General features: G+C 42.5%; 1 protein-coding gene and 1 long non-coding RNA gene across 2 annotated transcripts in view; one reads left to right on the top strand and one right to left on the bottom strand.

Annotated features, from left to right (window-relative positions):
- Positions 1-18,212, top strand: part of LOC119740231 (WD repeat-containing protein 1-A-like) — a 141,943-nt gene that overhangs the window by 108,443 nt on the left and 15,288 nt on the right. Inside the window, exons 10-13 of the mRNA XM_038215470.1 lie at positions 10,582-10,656; positions 14,724-14,947; positions 16,648-16,729; positions 16,829-16,933. Of these exons, the coding sequence (XP_038071398.1) occupies positions 10,582-10,656; positions 14,724-14,947; positions 16,648-16,729; positions 16,829-16,933 (486 nt within the window). The remainder of the gene's footprint in view (positions 1-10,581; positions 10,657-14,723; positions 14,948-16,647; positions 16,730-16,828; positions 16,934-18,212) is intronic.
- Positions 4,819-5,520, bottom strand: LOC119735756. Its single transcript, XR_005272224.1, has 2 exons — positions 5,148-5,520; positions 4,819-4,998 (listed from the first exon to the last, which is right to left on the bottom strand). It is a non-coding gene; the product is annotated as an uncharacterized LOC119735756 (long non-coding RNA).

The following is an 18,212-nucleotide window of genomic DNA, read 5'->3' on the forward strand; positions in this document are numbered from 1 at the left end:
AACAGCGTCTCTTAATGAAGGCCAACGTCCTCCCAGTGCCCTGATGACCCCATTGATCGTGGGCTGCTTCCAGGACAGCTTCGCACAGACACTTAGGAACCAGGAACTGGTATACTGGTCCGACACCAGGCTCTTCTACTGACCTGTACAAAACACCATGGGCCTCTACCAACCGCGGCCATTCTCTGATCCAGCCCTTCAACTCGCCCATTGACACCAAGGGATGGTCCTGCCCAGGCTCCCAATGCTGATCCCACAACTGCCAGACTCTGCCCAGTACCTCATCGGCTTTCTGCATAGAGGCCAGCTCCTCAAAGGAGTAAGAAGGTAGGACTGAAGAAGGAATACCAGGTAAGGCACTATCAGCGCAATTAGGCCTAGATGAAGTTGCAGGTTGTAACTCTGATGGAACAGCAGTGGTCACTACCTCTGCTACCTCCGACTCCGAGTGTTCTGGTGGATTACGGCTCAAAGCGTCTGCACATTTATTGGTCCTGCCAGAGCGATACTTAATCTCCAAGTCGAAGCATGCCAACTGAGCCGCCCATCGCTGTTCTGTTGCGCCCAATTTAGCGTTTTGAAGATGCGCAACAGGATTATTATCTGTCCAAACGACAGTATGCTTCCCAAGAAGGTAATCCCTATACTTCTCCGACACTGCCCATTTTAGGGCCAATAACTCCAATTTGAAGCTAGACAAGTCGCTGTAATTTTTCTCAGAACCTCTCAAACACCGACTGGCATAGGCCACTGGATGCAGGTCTCCGGACTCGTCATACTGGGACAAGCAGGCCCCTAGGCCTTTCAAAGAAGCGTCGACCTCCAAAACAAAATCCCGGTCAAAGCGGGGGTAAGCTAACACAGGGGTCTCACAAAGCGCCTGTTTCAGTGTCTGGAACGCAGTGTCAGCTTCTGGAGTCCAAGGCCACAACTCCTTTGCCTTCCCTGCTTTTTCTTGAGCCTTAGCGGTCAGGTCATGCAAGGGTCTGGCTATTTTAGCAAAGCCGCAAACGTAGCGCCTATAATAGGAGGCTAGCCCCAAAAATGACCTAAGTTGTTCCAAACAAGTTGGTCTCGGCCAGTTTCTAATACGCTCAACTTTGTCAGGGTCGACCTTTACACCTTCACCACTCACGATGTGACCAAGGTGGGACACAGAGGACTGAAATAGCTTACACTTAGCACCTTTGAGCTTTAGACCGTTGTCTTCAAGTCTGGATAGCACCTTATCCAGCCGACTGAGGTGCTCCTCAAAAGTAGAGGAGAAAACCAGCAGGTCATCGAGGTAGAGAACTACTTCTGAGAGGTTCATATCCGCGAATATGGATTCCATTATTCGCTGGAATGTGCTGGGGCTGTTGGATAGGCCCTGTGGTAGTCTGAGAAATTCGTATAATCCCCAGGGCACTCTAAATGCGGTTTTCTCCACAGAATTGGGGTGCACCGCAACCTGGAAATAGCCATGGGCTAAGTCCAGGGAGGAAAAAATCTTAGAGCCGCCCAAAGACTCCAAGGTCTCCTCAATTCTTGGCAACGGGAATGCATCTTTTTGTATTTTGGCGTTGAGGCGACGGTAGTCGATGCACAATCTCAAGTTTCCATCGCGCTTTCTAACCAGCACAACAGGACTCGCAAAGGGACTCTTTGACTTTCGGATAACTTGACGATCAAGCAAATCCTGCAGCAGTCGCCTGACTTCGGTGACGCAAGTTGGAACAATTCGCCTATAAGGTAAGTTCACCACAGACTCATCAATGAGTTTAATCTCGTGGGGTATGAGGTTACAGCAACCAAGATCATAGGGATCCATAGAAAAAGCACTTACATGCTTCTGTATTAATTTCGCTGCAGCTACCGCATCAGTGGCATCTAAGCTCTTGAGGCTCAGACCAGGGGGCAATTCAAACGTCGTCCCATCAGGAAAAACGAATACTTCACGCAGCTCAGTGGACTGGACATCTTTCAAGTCCTCCTGTACATAATGATCGGGTTTCTGCCCGGTCGAATCAGAAAAGACAGGCGGCACATCTATGTCGTCAACAACTGCATGCACGAAGTGTACAGATACTTCCACTCCATCAGATAATGGATCAACAAAAATCTCGTCACTAGCGACGAGTTCACAAGCCAAAGCCACTTTGGTATCAGCGGGAATCACTAACGGCTCAACACTAACGTTGGCAACTAAAATAAGCATGGGACCTTTGCCCACATGCTGGATACCCTCTACTACTTGGCAACCGCAAGACACATCCTGAGAACTTTGCGGAATATCCGGATGATCAAGTGGCGGACATGACGCCACAAACATTGTGTCCGACTGTGGACAACACTCTCCCATCACTCTACACGAAACTTGCACTGCAGTCTCTGGAGGAATGGTCAGAGACTCACAAGTCCTCACTTCCCTCATCATCTGATGATTAGATTCAGTACGATCCTGTGTCCGTACTGGAGGTTCATTGGATCTGAACCATCGGAGTGCCAGATCCCAATCTGGACTAATCTTAGTTCGCTCAGCATTCCTCAACTTCTGAGCCAATACTCGAAGAATATTACAGCCAAGCAGAACTGGAAACTTATCCCGCCTTCCGCCTGGAGAATCATGAGAGTCATCCTTGGTCACAAGAAAGACTGCACTGAATGTCTGACCCTGAATACAGACAGGAGCCTCTATGTATCCCTCCACAGGAATGTCAAGGTTGTTGGCTCCCACCAACCCTACAAATTTGCCCACCTGACCCAAATCGCCAGCCCTATGCACTAATTGGTCATGGTAAAGTCTGGAAGACATCAAAGATGTCTCCGCCCCTGTATCTAAGATACAATTTACAGGCACCCCACAAATTATGATTTTCCCAGTAGGACTACTGGCTAGTACTTTATGACGGTCCTTTTCCGTCATTACTTTATCAATTGGTACCTCTGGGGGCTTCTCAAAACTACTGGCCAAAACATTTAGGGTATCGCTAGGTGTGCAACCTGTGGGCGACTGTTCGTCCCCCGTCATAGCGCCCTCTATGACGGAGGAATCACATTTCCCGACATATCTTTTTCTCTGAGCGGCTTTTGAGCCACAGGATCCGTACTGCGCTTAGGGTCACCCCTTTGTCCATTTTCTTGATTTATTCGTGCATAGCACTTCTCGTATGAGTGACCCATCTTCTTGCAAAAAGTGCATTGTATGCTCGAACGTGTACCCCTTCGGGTACTTGACGCGACCTCCCTTCGGTGGTCTTCCATGGATTCAAACAAGCGCTGCAGCTTGCTGTTAGTTTCTGCTTGCTGTTGTACTAAACATCCAACAGCAGCAGAGAGTTGCTGTTGGCTTTCAGTCAACCCAACCAGCAACTCGTGTTCGCTCTTACTGCGTTTTTGAGCAGCAGCCACATTGCCAACCGCAGGGCATGACCAGTCGTCTGACTGAGTGTGATCTGTAGATTCCACGTCCCGCAAGAATTCCAATGCAATTTCACGGAATGCGTAAAATGGCATCACTGCATTATCATGGCTAAGTCTTCTCAGCTCTCGCTTTGTGGAGGCCTCTCGTGCCCCTCCTACAAATTGCTCTCTGAGGGCGTTCGCGCGCAACTGTCGCAGCGCTTCCCTTTCTTTAGGGCCTGCCGCCAACTCCATGCGATCATAGATGCGCATCAACGACCGACTGAACTCAGTTAGTGTTTCTCCTTCCAACTGAGTCCTAGCATAAAAGGTGCTATTCAAGGATCTAAGTGATTCAATTGCCCCAAACCTAAGTGTCAACAGCGCAGCTAGCTTCACAACAGTATCACGCTCCCCCTTAGGACAACACAACACCTCCTCTTTTGCTGGACCCCCCAGATGGTCTAGGGCCACATCTACTTGTTCTTTTTCAGTTAGACCCAAGGGTCGCAAGTATGCATCAAGATCGCTCAACCATCCCCCTAAAGTGGGATCGCCCGACCTCTTTGGTTGGCCGCAAAACTTTGCTAATTTTATAGTTGGAGTGCGCTTTATCTGGAGGTTTCCAAACGCTCCAGCTAGTGTATCAGCTAGCGCCTTGTGAGACTTAGCAATAATATCAGATAATTCCTCAGTGGTGGCCATATTGTTCCACCTGCAATGTCAAACAGCAATAAATTGAAATAGCTCCAATGGAACGAAAAATATACGCATGCAGAGTGCGTTGTGCGCGAGACACCGCGTAATCGCACCAGAATCCCTACGCAGGATGCACCGAAATAAGGGCACAAAAGCCCATCAGCAAAATCACAGCACTTAATGTTGCGAGTCACGTGATAGGAGTGGGTGCAGGCAGCCTATAGCTGCAATAAGAAACTACAAAAAAAATTAGTATAGTGCAAACAGACACTTTTAGGCTATTCGACAGCTGTCCAGAATCAATCGGTTTAAAAACCAGTCATATTTACGACATGGGTCACAACAATAAGAGATAGCCTACAATAATAACATGTGCTCTGACAAAATGTCAGAACATGTGGTGCAACAAGAAAATCAATATCAACCCTAAAAGTTATGTGGTCACATGTGTTAGGTTCATTAACCAATATAAAATCATCACAGTAGGTAAAAGTTACAAGCGTACAATTATGCACAAAACATTTTTAAAATACGCGTGTACTTTATGGGCCACTATACTTTTAGAATTAAACACAATTAGTGCACTAGCTATGTACACATGTACACTAATAATCTACAAAAATTACTCGAAATCAGGTCTCTTCATGCAAGTCGGGGGTTTCCAATAATACTATAATTTCCAAAAATGAAAGCTAGGTTGGTCGCGTGGAAATGGCCTCCATCCTGTCTACGATGCCATATTTCTGTAGTGGTCGGCCCTGCTGTCTTATTCAGAGGGGGGAGACTCGTCCACCAGTTAAGGAGGATGGGAGGCAATCACCAAGCGTGGACAATCATCATCGGTTTCTGTCATTAGTTGATTGGTTGATTTATTGATGATCCAGTTGAGATACAATATTTCAATGGAATATAAAAACCCTGTACAATGAAATAGAAAAGCAGACGCTGTGTATTAAAGTTTGCATGTCACAGCGTACACACTATACGTACAATACACGTACATGTACCTTCAGTTTGTTTACAATTTCGGTACAAAATGTGTCGAAAGAAATGCCTTAAATTCTCACCCCGACGTCTTCAAATCTTTCCCTTAAATGATTCCAAAAGCAGCTATACAGCACTTCACTTCAGTTGGTGGGCTGTTCAGATATGGGCCTTCAGATTTTAGCTCGCAAAAGATGGTTTTTGATGTGAATTTGGCTCACATCATGCAACGGCATGGTCCGAAGAAAAAGGAACAGGACGTGCCAATCCTGCACGTAGGCCACTTACTTCCGGAAAAGCCCGAAGAAGTCCGAAGCACAAAAACCCAGATTTACTTTAGTAAAATATCATATTTCAGGAGTGATCTAATATTATGAGAAAACTATAAATGTATTTTGCCAACTTATACATGCCCAATAAAATAGTAAGAATAAAGTTTGAGAAATTATAAGAACGTTTTTGGTTGTAACTATGTAGTTGCCGAACGCACTTAGCAACCACGAGTCAGTGACGTCATCATGCTTATGGCGCGTACGTAACTTCTTAAAGGGGAATTCCCAGATCCCTACAATAACAAGAAAAGCATAACAGGAAAAGCATAAACCAGGGAATAATGATTGTTTGGCTAGGTCAAGGGAATATTGATGAGTGGGATGGGCGATGTGAAAGAATACCTTAATCTTGAGAATCAATCCAAACGGGGCTATATTTTGAGTAGAAGATTACGAAGGATGAGACCAGTGCTGTTTTTGACAGGTGAGTGGTGAGTTGCCGTATTTCGGTTTTTGTCATCAGGTTGAATAGGGAGCGGATTTGTGTTTTATTGTTTTCGTCTATGAAGCCTCTACTTCCTATTTCCAAGGCGATGAGTTTGGAGTTGAAACCTATCTCACGCAAATCTCGTGTTAGGTTGGCATATTTTTGCATTTTGTAGTCATGGCTTTTAGTTATGTTAGTTTCGAATGGTACCGTTAATTCAACTATGGTGATGTCTTTGTTATGTTCGTCTGTTATGACAATGTCTGGCTTAAGTGTGGTTGGTAGTATGGATGGCGGGATGGTATTGCCGTCAGGAGCGTGTTTACCATCGAGATCGGCAAAGAGTTTGCGGTTAGAGCAGCTGTTGTACATTTTGTCTAGGGATTTACAGATTTCCAGTAAAACATTGTTGTGGCGATAGGTGTAGCGGCCTTGATTGAGCATTACTGGGCAGTAATTGAGGACGTGTAACAATGTTTCCTTGGATGTGCAAAGTGTGCACTTGGGGTCAACTGACTTACCCCAGAGGCAGAGATTGGTATTGACTGGTAGAGTATCTATGATTGCATTGAGTCCAAAGCGAAGAATTTTCCGAGGTAAATTATACATTATTGATTTCCAAGTGATGTTGGATTTTTCCGTTTCCATAAGTTCTAGGAGACGGCCTTGTTTAGCAAGGGATTTGAATTAGTCATATTAATTATATGACTAAATGGTACCTATCGTATTTTATTCTAACGGAGGGACACACCGGACATAAGGGGGACGAATTTGATGTTTTTCTAAGGACCCCTTTAGAGGCAGAATTTTACCGTCGCAATTCGGTAATATTTGCTGCTCGTGGTGTAATTAGTAAAACCAATCTAAATACAACTAGAAATGTGTTTGTGGACAAACACAAGCTGTTTCGGATATTTGAAATACTGTGCACGTTATGAAGAATCAGTGACGTCACTACAAATGTCATCTATAACTGCACATTGTACGTACATGTCAGTTACAACCAAATCGAACATTTTCGGCCTGTAAAAGAATAAAATGCCCCTTTAAGGAACGTCACATGACATCTGATGATGAGGTCACTTCAATTTCCATCTAAAACACATCCACGTGAATGTGCATACTAAGTTTTAATTGGACTTGTACTTCCGAAGTTATAGCAATTTAAAAAATGCACATTTATTGTCACGTCACTTGACACACGATGACGTCGTCGTTACGAATTCATTAGGGACCAACTTCAGCTGCTGGTCTTATATAGTGTCTGCCAAGTGTAAAGTCAATCAGCCATATAGAAGTGCAAAAGTGTATGGTTTGGAGAAAAACGTGTACAAAACCAATAGGGGAAAAATGCATATTTAATGTGATGTAATCTGACACCTGATGATGTCACGATTCCAAACCTCTCCTAGGACCATATGTGGATGTGTGTCTAAATGTGTATCAAGTCTCACGTCGAACGGATTTACGAAAGTGCCAAAGTACAGTGTTTTAAAACGTGTACAAACCCTATGGGAAAAAATGTATCTTTAACGTGACGTAACCTGACACCTGATGACGTCACCGTCACAAATTTCTTCTAGGACCATCTGTGGGTGGTAGTCTAAGTATTTACCACGTCTGAAGTCGATCAGATTTACGAAAGTGACCAAAGTGCAGTGTTTTTAAACGTGTACAAAACCTATGGGGAAAAATGCATCTTTAATGTGACGTAACCTGACACCTGATGACGTCACGATCACGAATTTCTGTTAGGACCATCTGTGGGTGTTGGTCTAAGTATGTACCAAGTCTTAAGTTGATCGGATATAAGAAAGTGCCAAAGTGTCCTGGTGGAAGAAAAACGTGTACAAACCATATGGAGAAAGAGTCTGAAAAAGGAGAAGAAAAAGAAAAAACTAGAAATGTGTTTGTGGACAAACACAAGCTGTTTCGGATATTTGAAATACTCTGTGCACGTGACGAACAATCACTGACATCACTGTACATGTCATCTATGACAGAACATTACAAAATGTATAATACGTACATGTCAAGTTACAACCAAATCGAACATTATAGTCCTGTAGATATAGGCCTATAAAAGAATAAAATGCCCCTGTAAGGGACGTCACATGACATCTGATGATGACGTCACTTCAATTTTCATTTATAACACGTCCCTGTGAATGTGCATACCAAGTTTTAATCCAATCAGACTTGTACTTCCGAAGTTATAGCGATTCGACGAAATGCTCATTTAATGTCACGTCACGTGACACATGATGACGTCATCGTTACGAACTCACTGGGGACCATCTTAGGCTGCTGGTCTTACTAGTGTCTGACAAGTGTAAAGTCAATCAGACATACATGTATAGAAGTGGAAAAGTGTATCAGTTTGAAGAAAAACGTGTTCAAAATCAATAGGGAAACAATGCATCTTTAATTTGATGTAACCTGACACCTCATGACGCCACAATGACGACTTTCTTCTAGGACCATCTGTGGGTGGTAGTCTAAGTGTGTTCCAAGTCTAACGTGGATCGCATTTACGAAAGTGCCAAAGTAGAGTGTTTTAAACGTGTACAAACCCTATGGGGAAACTGCATCTTTAATGTGACGTAACCTGAAACCTGATGACGTCACAATCATGAATTTCGTTTAGGACCATCTGTGGGTGGTGATCTAAGTATGAATTAAGTCTATAAGTCGATCGGATTGACGAAGATGCAAAACTGGAGTGTTTTAAAACGTGTACAAAACATATGGGGAAAAATGCATCTTTAATGTGACGTAACCCGACACCTGATGACGTAACGATCACGAATTTCTTCTAGGACCATCTGTGGGTGTTGGTCTAAGTGTGTACAAAGTGTAACGTCGATCAGATTTACGAAAGTGCCGAAATGGAGCGTTTTAAAACGTGTACAAACCCTATGGGGAAAAAGTATCTTTAATGTGACGTAATCTGACACCTGATGACGTCACGATCACGAATTTCGTCGAGGACCATCTGTTGGTGGTGTTCTAAGTATGAATTAAGTCTAAAGTCGATCAGATTTACGAAGATGCCAAACTGGAGTGTTTTAAAACGTGTACAAAACATATGGGGAAAACTGCATTTTTAATGTGACGTAACCTGACACCTGATGACGTCACAATCACAAATTTCTTCTAGGACCATCTGTGGGTGGCGGTCTAAGTATGTACCAAGTCTGAAATCAATCGGATTTAAAAAAAAAGTGCCAAAGTGGCCTGGTAGAATAAACGTGTGTTAAACCTATGGAAAAAAAGGCTGAAAAAGGAGAAAAAAAAGAAAAAAAAAGAAAAAAAAAATCTTAACGAAAACAAGAGCTGTTTCGGTGTGTACACCGGTAAACAGCTAAAAAGAAAAACTAGAAATGTGTTTGTGGACAAACACAAGCTGTTTCGGATATTTGAAATACTCTGTGCACGTGATGAACACTTGATGAAGTCACTTCGAATGTCATCTGCCAAGAGAAAAGTCAATCAGACATATAGTGCCAAAGTATGCATTGAAGAAAAACGTGTACAAAACCTATGGGAAAAAATGCATCTTTAATGTAACGTAACCTGACACCTGATGACGTCACGATCACAAATTTCTTCGAGGAACATCTGTGGGTGATGGTCTAAGTATGTATCAAGTCGGAGGTCGATCGGATTTACGAAGAGGCCAAAGTGGAGTGTTTTAAAACGTGTACAAAACATATGGGGAAAAATGCATCTTTAATGTGACGTAACCCGACACCTGATGACGTCACGGTCACGAATTTCTTCTAGGACCATCTGTGGGTGGTGGTCAAAGTATGTATCAAGTTTGAGGTCGATCTGATTTACGAAGAGGCCAGAATGGAGTGTTTTAAAACGTGTACAAAACATATGGGGAAAATGCATCTTTAATGTGACGTAACCCGACACCTGATGACGTCACGGTCACGAATTTCTTCTAGGACCATCTGTGGGTGGTAGTCTAAGTATGTACCAAGTCTGAAATCGATCGGATTTAAAAAAGTGGCAAAGTGGATTGGTGGAAGAATTGTGTGTTAAACCTATGGAGAAAAAGTCTGAAAAAGGAGAAGAAAAAAAAAAAAAAAAAAAAAATCTTAACGAAAACAAGAGCTGTTTCGGTGTGTCACCGAAACAGCTAAAAAAATCTTAACGAAAACAAAAGCTGTTTCGAAAATCAATAGGTGGTGATGGGGGGGGGGGGGGGGGGGCTCGTGCCATATTTTCAATGGAGAGCGCTGTTAGTCCTACAATCAGGCACACTATATTAACTAAAAGTGTACAAATGCACCCTTCGCACGACTATTTATTTTAGGGGGACACCGTTCGCATATACGTCACATTCTTACATTTTAATTTGTTTTCTTTGGGGGGGGCTAGAAAAAATTGTCTTCTGGCATATACATGTATAGTGAACATGTACATACAAAATTTACTTGTAAAGTTGGCCGTTCTGAATCACAGCCTGCCAACGTGCATGCGTTTAGCTAAAGCCTGACGTGCTTTGTCTAGCTTAGCATCAACAATAGTGCTGGTGCCTAGCGTGGTCTGAGTAGATCTGTGGAACACTGGTGCCTAGGGCATACGGAACATTTTAATCCAGCCCTGAAAGTTCCAACACTTAATAAATCTTCTGTGATTTGCAATTTCCTTAAAAAAAATCTTATAATTTCGAAGAACTGTCTAAAACGGTATCTAAAAAGATAAATAATTTTAAATGTCTATTTTAAAATTTGCTTTCTGCAGGGTCACAGCAATATCATCATCGTCGCGATAGTCCTGTCTAGCGACGCCAACACCATTTATTCGGCTGGCGACAAAGTTCATATCCTTTTAATCCATAAAAACATGAACTGTAGCATCGTATTACGTGTACACGGTAATTGTTCTCTGATGAAGCCATAAAAATGCAAGTGATTGTGCAGTAAAGGTAACCCACAAACAAAGCGGTAATATGATCTTAATGGTCACAATTATGGTTTTATCATAAATTATGGACAGAAGGCTGGTCAATGATATCTCGGATACACACATGCATCTGGCATGCATGACTGCTGCCCATGCTGGTATGTAGAAATCCTCTTGGAACAGTTAGGTGTAAAACTTGTTGAACACAACCAGACACAGCGTCGTTTCCTTTCCCCCACTTTGCCCCCCCCCCCTAGTTTTCAACCAACACTTTTTGAGATTCACAGCAAGCTGAAGACAGCCGTGTACGTGGTTTCAAATTTCAGGGTTTGTTTCCCTTACGATGATCCAACTATGAGCGGAAAATTGTTTTGATATGTTCAGTTTTTTTCGTTGAAATTGGAAAAATAGGCCTGGTCACGTGCATTTTTCAAAAAGTTGTAACACTGATGTTTTCAATATCTATCAATCTTTTCAAGCCTCACGGATTTTAAAAGTCTGGCGCTGCCAGTAACCAGACATAAGACAAGTAGCTTCAAGGGATATTGTACTTTATATAAACATGAACAAAACGTAATAATTGCCAGTTGATAAACTGAATCATTGAAGGTAGAAAACTTTTAATGTAAACACCCTCCACATATCCACCTGCCTTGTTTTTAAAATACACAGTCTTCAGCGGTGGCACATAACGTCCGTGTCTTACCATTGCAGGGTAATCCCATATATTTTCCACCCAATGTCAAATACAGGCTTGCATATCGCAAAGCTTGGAAAGTGGACTGCTGAAAAAGAAAAAATCGTGACGTCATTTCATCCCAAAATAAGGACTTAACGTTTACAACAACAGCCGGGCGCGTATCGCGTAACATCGACGGGGCGAGTAACACGGTGTTTTATCCACGTCTATGACGTGTAACGGTTGAATGACCGAAGACCCGATATAGAAAATGCCAAAGGATTAGTCAAAATCTAATCAGCGAATATCTGTTCAAATGACATCGACTACCCCCGCCCCCCTCCCTCCAAAAAAAAAAGGTCACAGGGATGGCACGCCCGACGGTTGGAATCATAGGGAACCAATCAGCGATCGAGATTTGACGGTTCAATGACTCGCCCGACGGTTGTAAAAATAAACGCCCGGCGGGAAGAAATTGAGCATCATATCTGCGCTTTCCGGGAACCTATCAACGGTCTAGATACTGCGGTGATGATATGATGCACGGAGTTAGTACAGACGGTCCAACCTCGTCCCCAGGGCGTCAAGCGGTACGCGCCCACCACTACCTGCTTGCTATTGGAAACGAGGTTGGAAATAAAGTAAGCACTGGGGACGAGGTTGCAAGCGGTCTAATTGACATAAAATGGCACACCCCCATTGCTACGAAATGACCAAGACGCTAATTAGTGCGAGAAAGTAAAAACCTAATTATGCAAGTGCACTACACAACAATGCAACTATTGCTCTTTGTCAATGACGTCTTCGGCCAAAACTGGTTTCGCACTAGTATATGGACCTTTAATGATTATGTACGAACACAAGCTGCTTCGTGGTTTTGGTAGGGCTTTAAGGGAGTATGTTTGGGGGACCCCCGCGTGCAACCCCCCCCCCCCCCCCCGCGTGCAACCCCCCCCCCCCCCCCCCCCCCCAACTAACCAACACCAATTTTTTTTGGTGCATTTTAGGGTCCTAAAACACATTTTGGATGTTAACAGTAAAAAAAAATCCGACGCTCTGAAGATATCCAAGATGGTGGCCAATATGGCCGTCGAAAAAGGTAAAAACTGGAAATAAAAGGCATATATCAGCCAAATTATGTAATAAAAGCATTACAAAAATGGTTAGTTATGTGTTTTGAACCGCAAAAAGTCATTTCTGGTAGCTTTTTTTTGCAACATGTTTCAAATTCAAAATGGCGGCCAATGTGGTGGCCAAAATCGCCGCCTAAAAACGATGGAAAAAGTCATATATCAGCCTAATAATATGATAAAAATCATATATATAATTGTTAGTCATATGTCTTTGAGTTCACAAATTCATTTCTGGTATCCCTTTTTTGCTATCATGCTTCAGATGCATGATGGCGGCTAAGATGGCGGCCAATATGGCCGCCAAAATGGTAAAAAAAGGAGAAATTCATATATAAGCCAAAAAGTGTGATAAAAGCATCAAGAAAATTGTTAGTTTTATGTTTTTACCCTCGCAAATTGATTTCTGGTATCACTGTTTTGCTATCATGCTTCAAATTCAAAATGTAGGCCAATATGGCTGCAAATATGGCAGCCAATCTGGCCGCCAAAGTGATAAAAAAAAAGTAATAAACGTCATTTATCCACCAAATTATGTGCTAAAAGCATCAATAAAAATCATTTTTTTACCCTCGCAAATTCATATCTGGTATCTCTTTTTTGCTATCATGCTTAAAATTGAAGATGGCGGCCAAGATGGCCGCCAGTATAGGTGCAAGAAGTGGTCAGATGTGAGAAAAATGACATATACCAGCCAAATAATATGATAAATGCATATATTTAACTATTAGATATAGGCTTTTAACCCTTACAAATTCATTTCAAGCATTCTTTTGTTTTGCTACCATGAACCAAATTCAAGATGGCTGCCATTATGGTAGCCACGAGATATCAAATTTGACAATAGCTGTATATTTGAAAGTTAAGATTATGTATTTGAGACTTCATTGCATGTCTGGACTTGTCATACCTGCAAACATGTTCCAAATTTAAGATGGTGGTCTAAGTGACCGTAGTAAGGCCCGGCTTCCATCACCGGCAGGTTTAAGTACAGGTCAGCCGGTAGCTCGACCGGTTAGTTTAATCCTCTTCAAACCAGCCGAGCAACCGGCCAGACTCTGGCTGAGGCACCAACCATATCTATTCTGTGCATGCCTGATAACTGCAGGTCCAACATCTGGGAGTGGGACTGAGCAACAGGGGTAATTTAATAATCCGCTTTATCCTCCGCGGAAATTTTATCTCCTAAAGAGCTCATGGCTACATTAGTTTGCTGCTTTTTTTACTAATAAGGCGGTCATATTGGCCGCCACATCTGCCGCCATATTGGCCGCCATTGTGAATTTGAAGCATGAAAGCGAAAACGAGATACTAGAAATGAATTTGCTAAGGTAAAAAAACATATAACTGAGAATTTTATTGATGCTTTTATCTCATTATTTGGCTGATATATTACTTTTAGATTTTTTTTACCATTTCGGATACCAGAAATGAATTTGTTAGGGTCAAAATCATATAACTAACAATTTTATTTATGATTTTATCATATTGTATATTAGGCTGATATATGTGTCATTTTTTTCCGTTTTTGGATATCTTGGATATCTCCAGAGCATCGGATTTTTTTTACTGTTAACATCCAAAAAGTGTTTTAGGACCTTAAAATGCAACCAAAAATATGGTGTTGGTTAGTTCTGGGGGAGGGGGTGCACGGGGGATACCCCATATACATACTCATCTAATTTGGGCGCGTCATTTACATAGTGATATGTGTCAATTGTTTTGGTTTTGCTGAAAGAACACTAACCTATTTTGTGATCCGTGAACAAAACTTTAAAAGGGTGTTCGTTTAAAAATTCCGTAACTTGAAAAGTACATCAATGATTTGAATGATTTTTGTACGAAAAGATGGCTTTTAATTGGGCTTTCATAAACTTGATTTTGAAGTGCTACAGGCAGAACTTCATTGAAACAATGGGTCTGCCATTTGGGTTTCCTTTTTTTTTTTTTTTTTTTGCTCACCCTGTATGTTGAGTATTTTAAATGTCTGTCTGATACAGTGAAACCTCGATAAATCAAACCTCAAGGGAACAGGTTAAAAATTTGACTTAAGCAGAGTTTTGAGTTAAGCATGATTGTATATGTTATTGTTAAGGAAAGGTATTGACTCAACAGTTGTTTTGAGTTAGTTAGCAGAGTTTGAGATTATTACCCCTTTTCTCCCGAGGAAGCTTTTCAAGTCATCATTATGTTTATTTTATTCCTTGGATTATTCCTTAACTGTCACACTCTACTGGGATGCCGAGAGTGGTGAGTGTGACGTAGTTGCGCCGGGAACGGAGACCCTACTAAACGTGGCGACGGGCGTCACGGCCATGAGCACCAACGGCAACACAGTAGCCTCCCTTATGAATGGCGAGATTCGCTTCCTCAACACTGAAACGAAGACTTACACGTGAGTAACACTCAATGGAGGGGGACACCATTGTCCAAAACCTCCGTGTTATGTATGGAAAGCGATCTTTGATTGTGCAGTTACAACTGAAGTCATCAAAACGCTCAACCAATGACAAACAATCAAGCAGTTTTTAGTTACGACTGCCAAAATGCTTATTTACGTCCTACGAAACTGCATCGTCAGCCATATCCAATGTGGACGTTAAGGAGAATACACGAGAAAGTGTGGATTCGTAATTTAAGAATTCACGAGGCGCGAAGCGCCGAGTGAATTCGTATATTAGTAATTAGTGAATATAGTATTCTTCGACTTAAACCATTGCGTCAACAGAAGTATAAGAAAGAATGCTGCAACCTGACGCCACTTTTTTCTTCATATATCATCTCAATGAAGGCCATTTGTTGCAAAATTGATAATAAGACATGAATCTGGGACTGATAAATGTTTCCAAAATTGTTAGGAAGTACTTGAAATGACTCTCCATAAACGTTGTACACAAGTGCGGAAGTGGCGTCAGGTTGCAACATTGTTTCCTGGCGTGTTTAGCATGTGTATCGCCACATACGTCAAAATCTGACAGTGAAGATACATTGGTAATTTTCGGAAAGCAAATTTTCACGCAGACGGTCCTATTCATGCTCATTATGGAGAACAATTGTCCGACGTTTTCAAAGTGTGGATTCGTAATTCCGAATCCACACTTTACTTAAGATTCTTCGTTCCGAATCCACACTTTGTGACCAGTGTTAGAGATTCGTAGATCCGAATCCACACTTTTAACAATAGTGTGACGTCATAGCAATGGTTTAAATGACTATATACACACCTTATAGTTCACCAACGGTGCTAATAATCTGTGTGTATTATCTTCTGAATGATGTACGTACTCTAGCAAGTGCTGAAACAATGGGGTGAAAGTCGGGGGAAAAATCACTCGGGAGGGACTCGAACCCACGACCTCCTGCTTTCTAGTGCAGATGTCTTACCACTCGACCACCGAGCTAACGAATCGGTTGGCTGGTTCGAATCTGATGTACATATCAGCGGGTACCGCATTAACTATTCGTAAGATGGAACTTTGCGTCGGGTGGTGTAAATCCAAATAAAGACTTACACTGCAAGACAACTACCTAATGCAGGGGTGAAGCAAGTCAGTCTTTACTGGAGGGGGTGTCATGCCAAGAGGCACAGTTTCACTGTTGAAGGTCTGAGCACAATAGTTAGGACCAAAGAGGGGGTATGGTGGGGCTATTGAAATCGTCATATGTTTTGTGGCGAAATTGCAACTGTGGTATGCAATACGGTACATGGAAAACTTTGTAATAGTATAAACAATTTTTTTTTCAAAGTAGAGCTCCAAGCGAAGTTCGGAAGGGTGGCGACCCCCCCCCCCCCCCCCCCCAGTTTGGTTAGTTTAGTGTACACGCATGAGCAAGCTTAGTAGCATTCAAGATCTCACATCTAGTCTTAAGAGTCCTTCCAGAGAACACGTATTTCTGTTCCCCCAGACATTTTCCCCAAGGGACAGAATTACCATCATGATTTCACATGATGACCGAGGCTATTGTTTACATACAATCGAGAAAAGGTATTTGGTAATAATTCGGCAATTTTGTTTTTGATGTTTGCAAATGTAAAATATTTATTTCCTTCCAATTCAAATCTTCCTAAAACGTAAAAGTATTTGTTAATTGCAGAGATGAAAGGATCGAACTTGACAACCAGGCAAAATGCATAACAGCCAAGGGAGATTTGATGGTGGTCGGCACAGTCGGAGATGTAAGTCTGAATTCTCAATAACTTAGGGAGACTTGCAGACATCTCTAACAGTGTCATTAATGTGCCTGACTGTCTCTTGTACTCCTTAACCTTCCACAGATTTGCATGTTCAAGAATAAAACCAAAGTTGACTCGAAGGTGATCGGCTACATTGCCAATGCGGCCCACTTGAGTCCCATGGACTTTTTGGCTGTGGGCGGAAGCGTAAGTGTTCCTTCCTTTGAATAGCTTCTGCAATACATTTACTGTAAATACACCCCCACCCCCCCCCCCCCCCCCCCCAATGTAAATTACACTACTCGTTTAATTGCTGTAAATCCTGTTGGAGGGTATGCTCGTCAGAGGTAGATCGAATAACACGATACATGAGAATGTCATCGGCAAACATAACACAGCTAGATGACACGGAGTTGGACACATTGTTTATAAATAAATTGAAAAGAAGCCGTCACATAACACTACCCTGAGGCACACCTGATGTAACATCAGCCCATGGAGCGACAGCGCCCTGAAAGAGAACCCGCTGCCTCCGACCAGTCAGAAAGGACTTAACCCAATGCCACAAAAGACCCTGTGCATTGATTTCGGTTGCAAGCTTTTTCAACAATGTGTGGTGTTGCATCGTGTCAAATGCGTTCGATATGTCCAGGAACACAGCGTCAATTCTCGGAGGGCGACGTTCATCCAGGGTTGACGTCCAAGAGTGGAGGATATTACTTAATTGGGTCACGCAACTCCTGTGCTTGACAAATTCATGTCGGTTGGGATTCAATAGATTATACAAGTTGACATGATCAGAAATGGCAGATGAAATGATTCTTTCAAGGACTTTGCAGAGAATGGATGTAAGTGCAACTGGCCGGTAATTTGTCAAGGAGGTTTATTGACCAAAATGAACGCCGGTTGTCATTAGAGGAATATATATCATTAACATATTGCCAGCAAGATTTGTGGGTAAGCTTCTTAACATTGTTACGAATAACCTTGTACGAGTTCCAGTCATTCAACAAGCCAGTTCTCTTTGCTTTGTTGAAAAGTTGGTGTTTTCTATTGATGATGTGTTTCAGTTCTAGTGTGATCCGTTTGGTCACTCTGGGGATGGAGTCCTGAATAGCGGTATCCAACAGATCCACTACGTTGTCGGCTGACCGGGTAATATCGTCGGCATCAATGAACGCCGACCAGGGAACCAGGTGAATTAGTTGGCGTAAGTGGTCAAAGTCGCCGCAACGGGTCTGTAGAAAAGATCGGAGTGTAGCTAGTCTTGGTGGAGATGTAAAGGAGCGAAATCTGATGTGAATACCAAGATGATCTGAATGGAGAGGGTTCGGTACTGTGGTAACTGATGAGAAGCGGTCAGGGCGATCCGAGAAGACAAGGTCAATAGTCGCACCTTCCATTGGATCAGCGTGGTGGTCAGATGGTTTCGTGACCGACCTTACAAGCTGCTGAAGGTTGAAATCGGCAGATATTTCCAGAAGGT

Source organism: Patiria miniata, unplaced genomic scaffold, assembly GCF_015706575.1.
Source record: "Patiria miniata isolate m_02_andy unplaced genomic scaffold, ASM1570657v1 HiC_scaffold_10, whole genome shotgun sequence".
Classification (NCBI taxonomy): Eukaryota; Metazoa; Echinodermata; class Asteroidea; order Valvatida; family Asterinidae; genus Patiria; species Patiria miniata.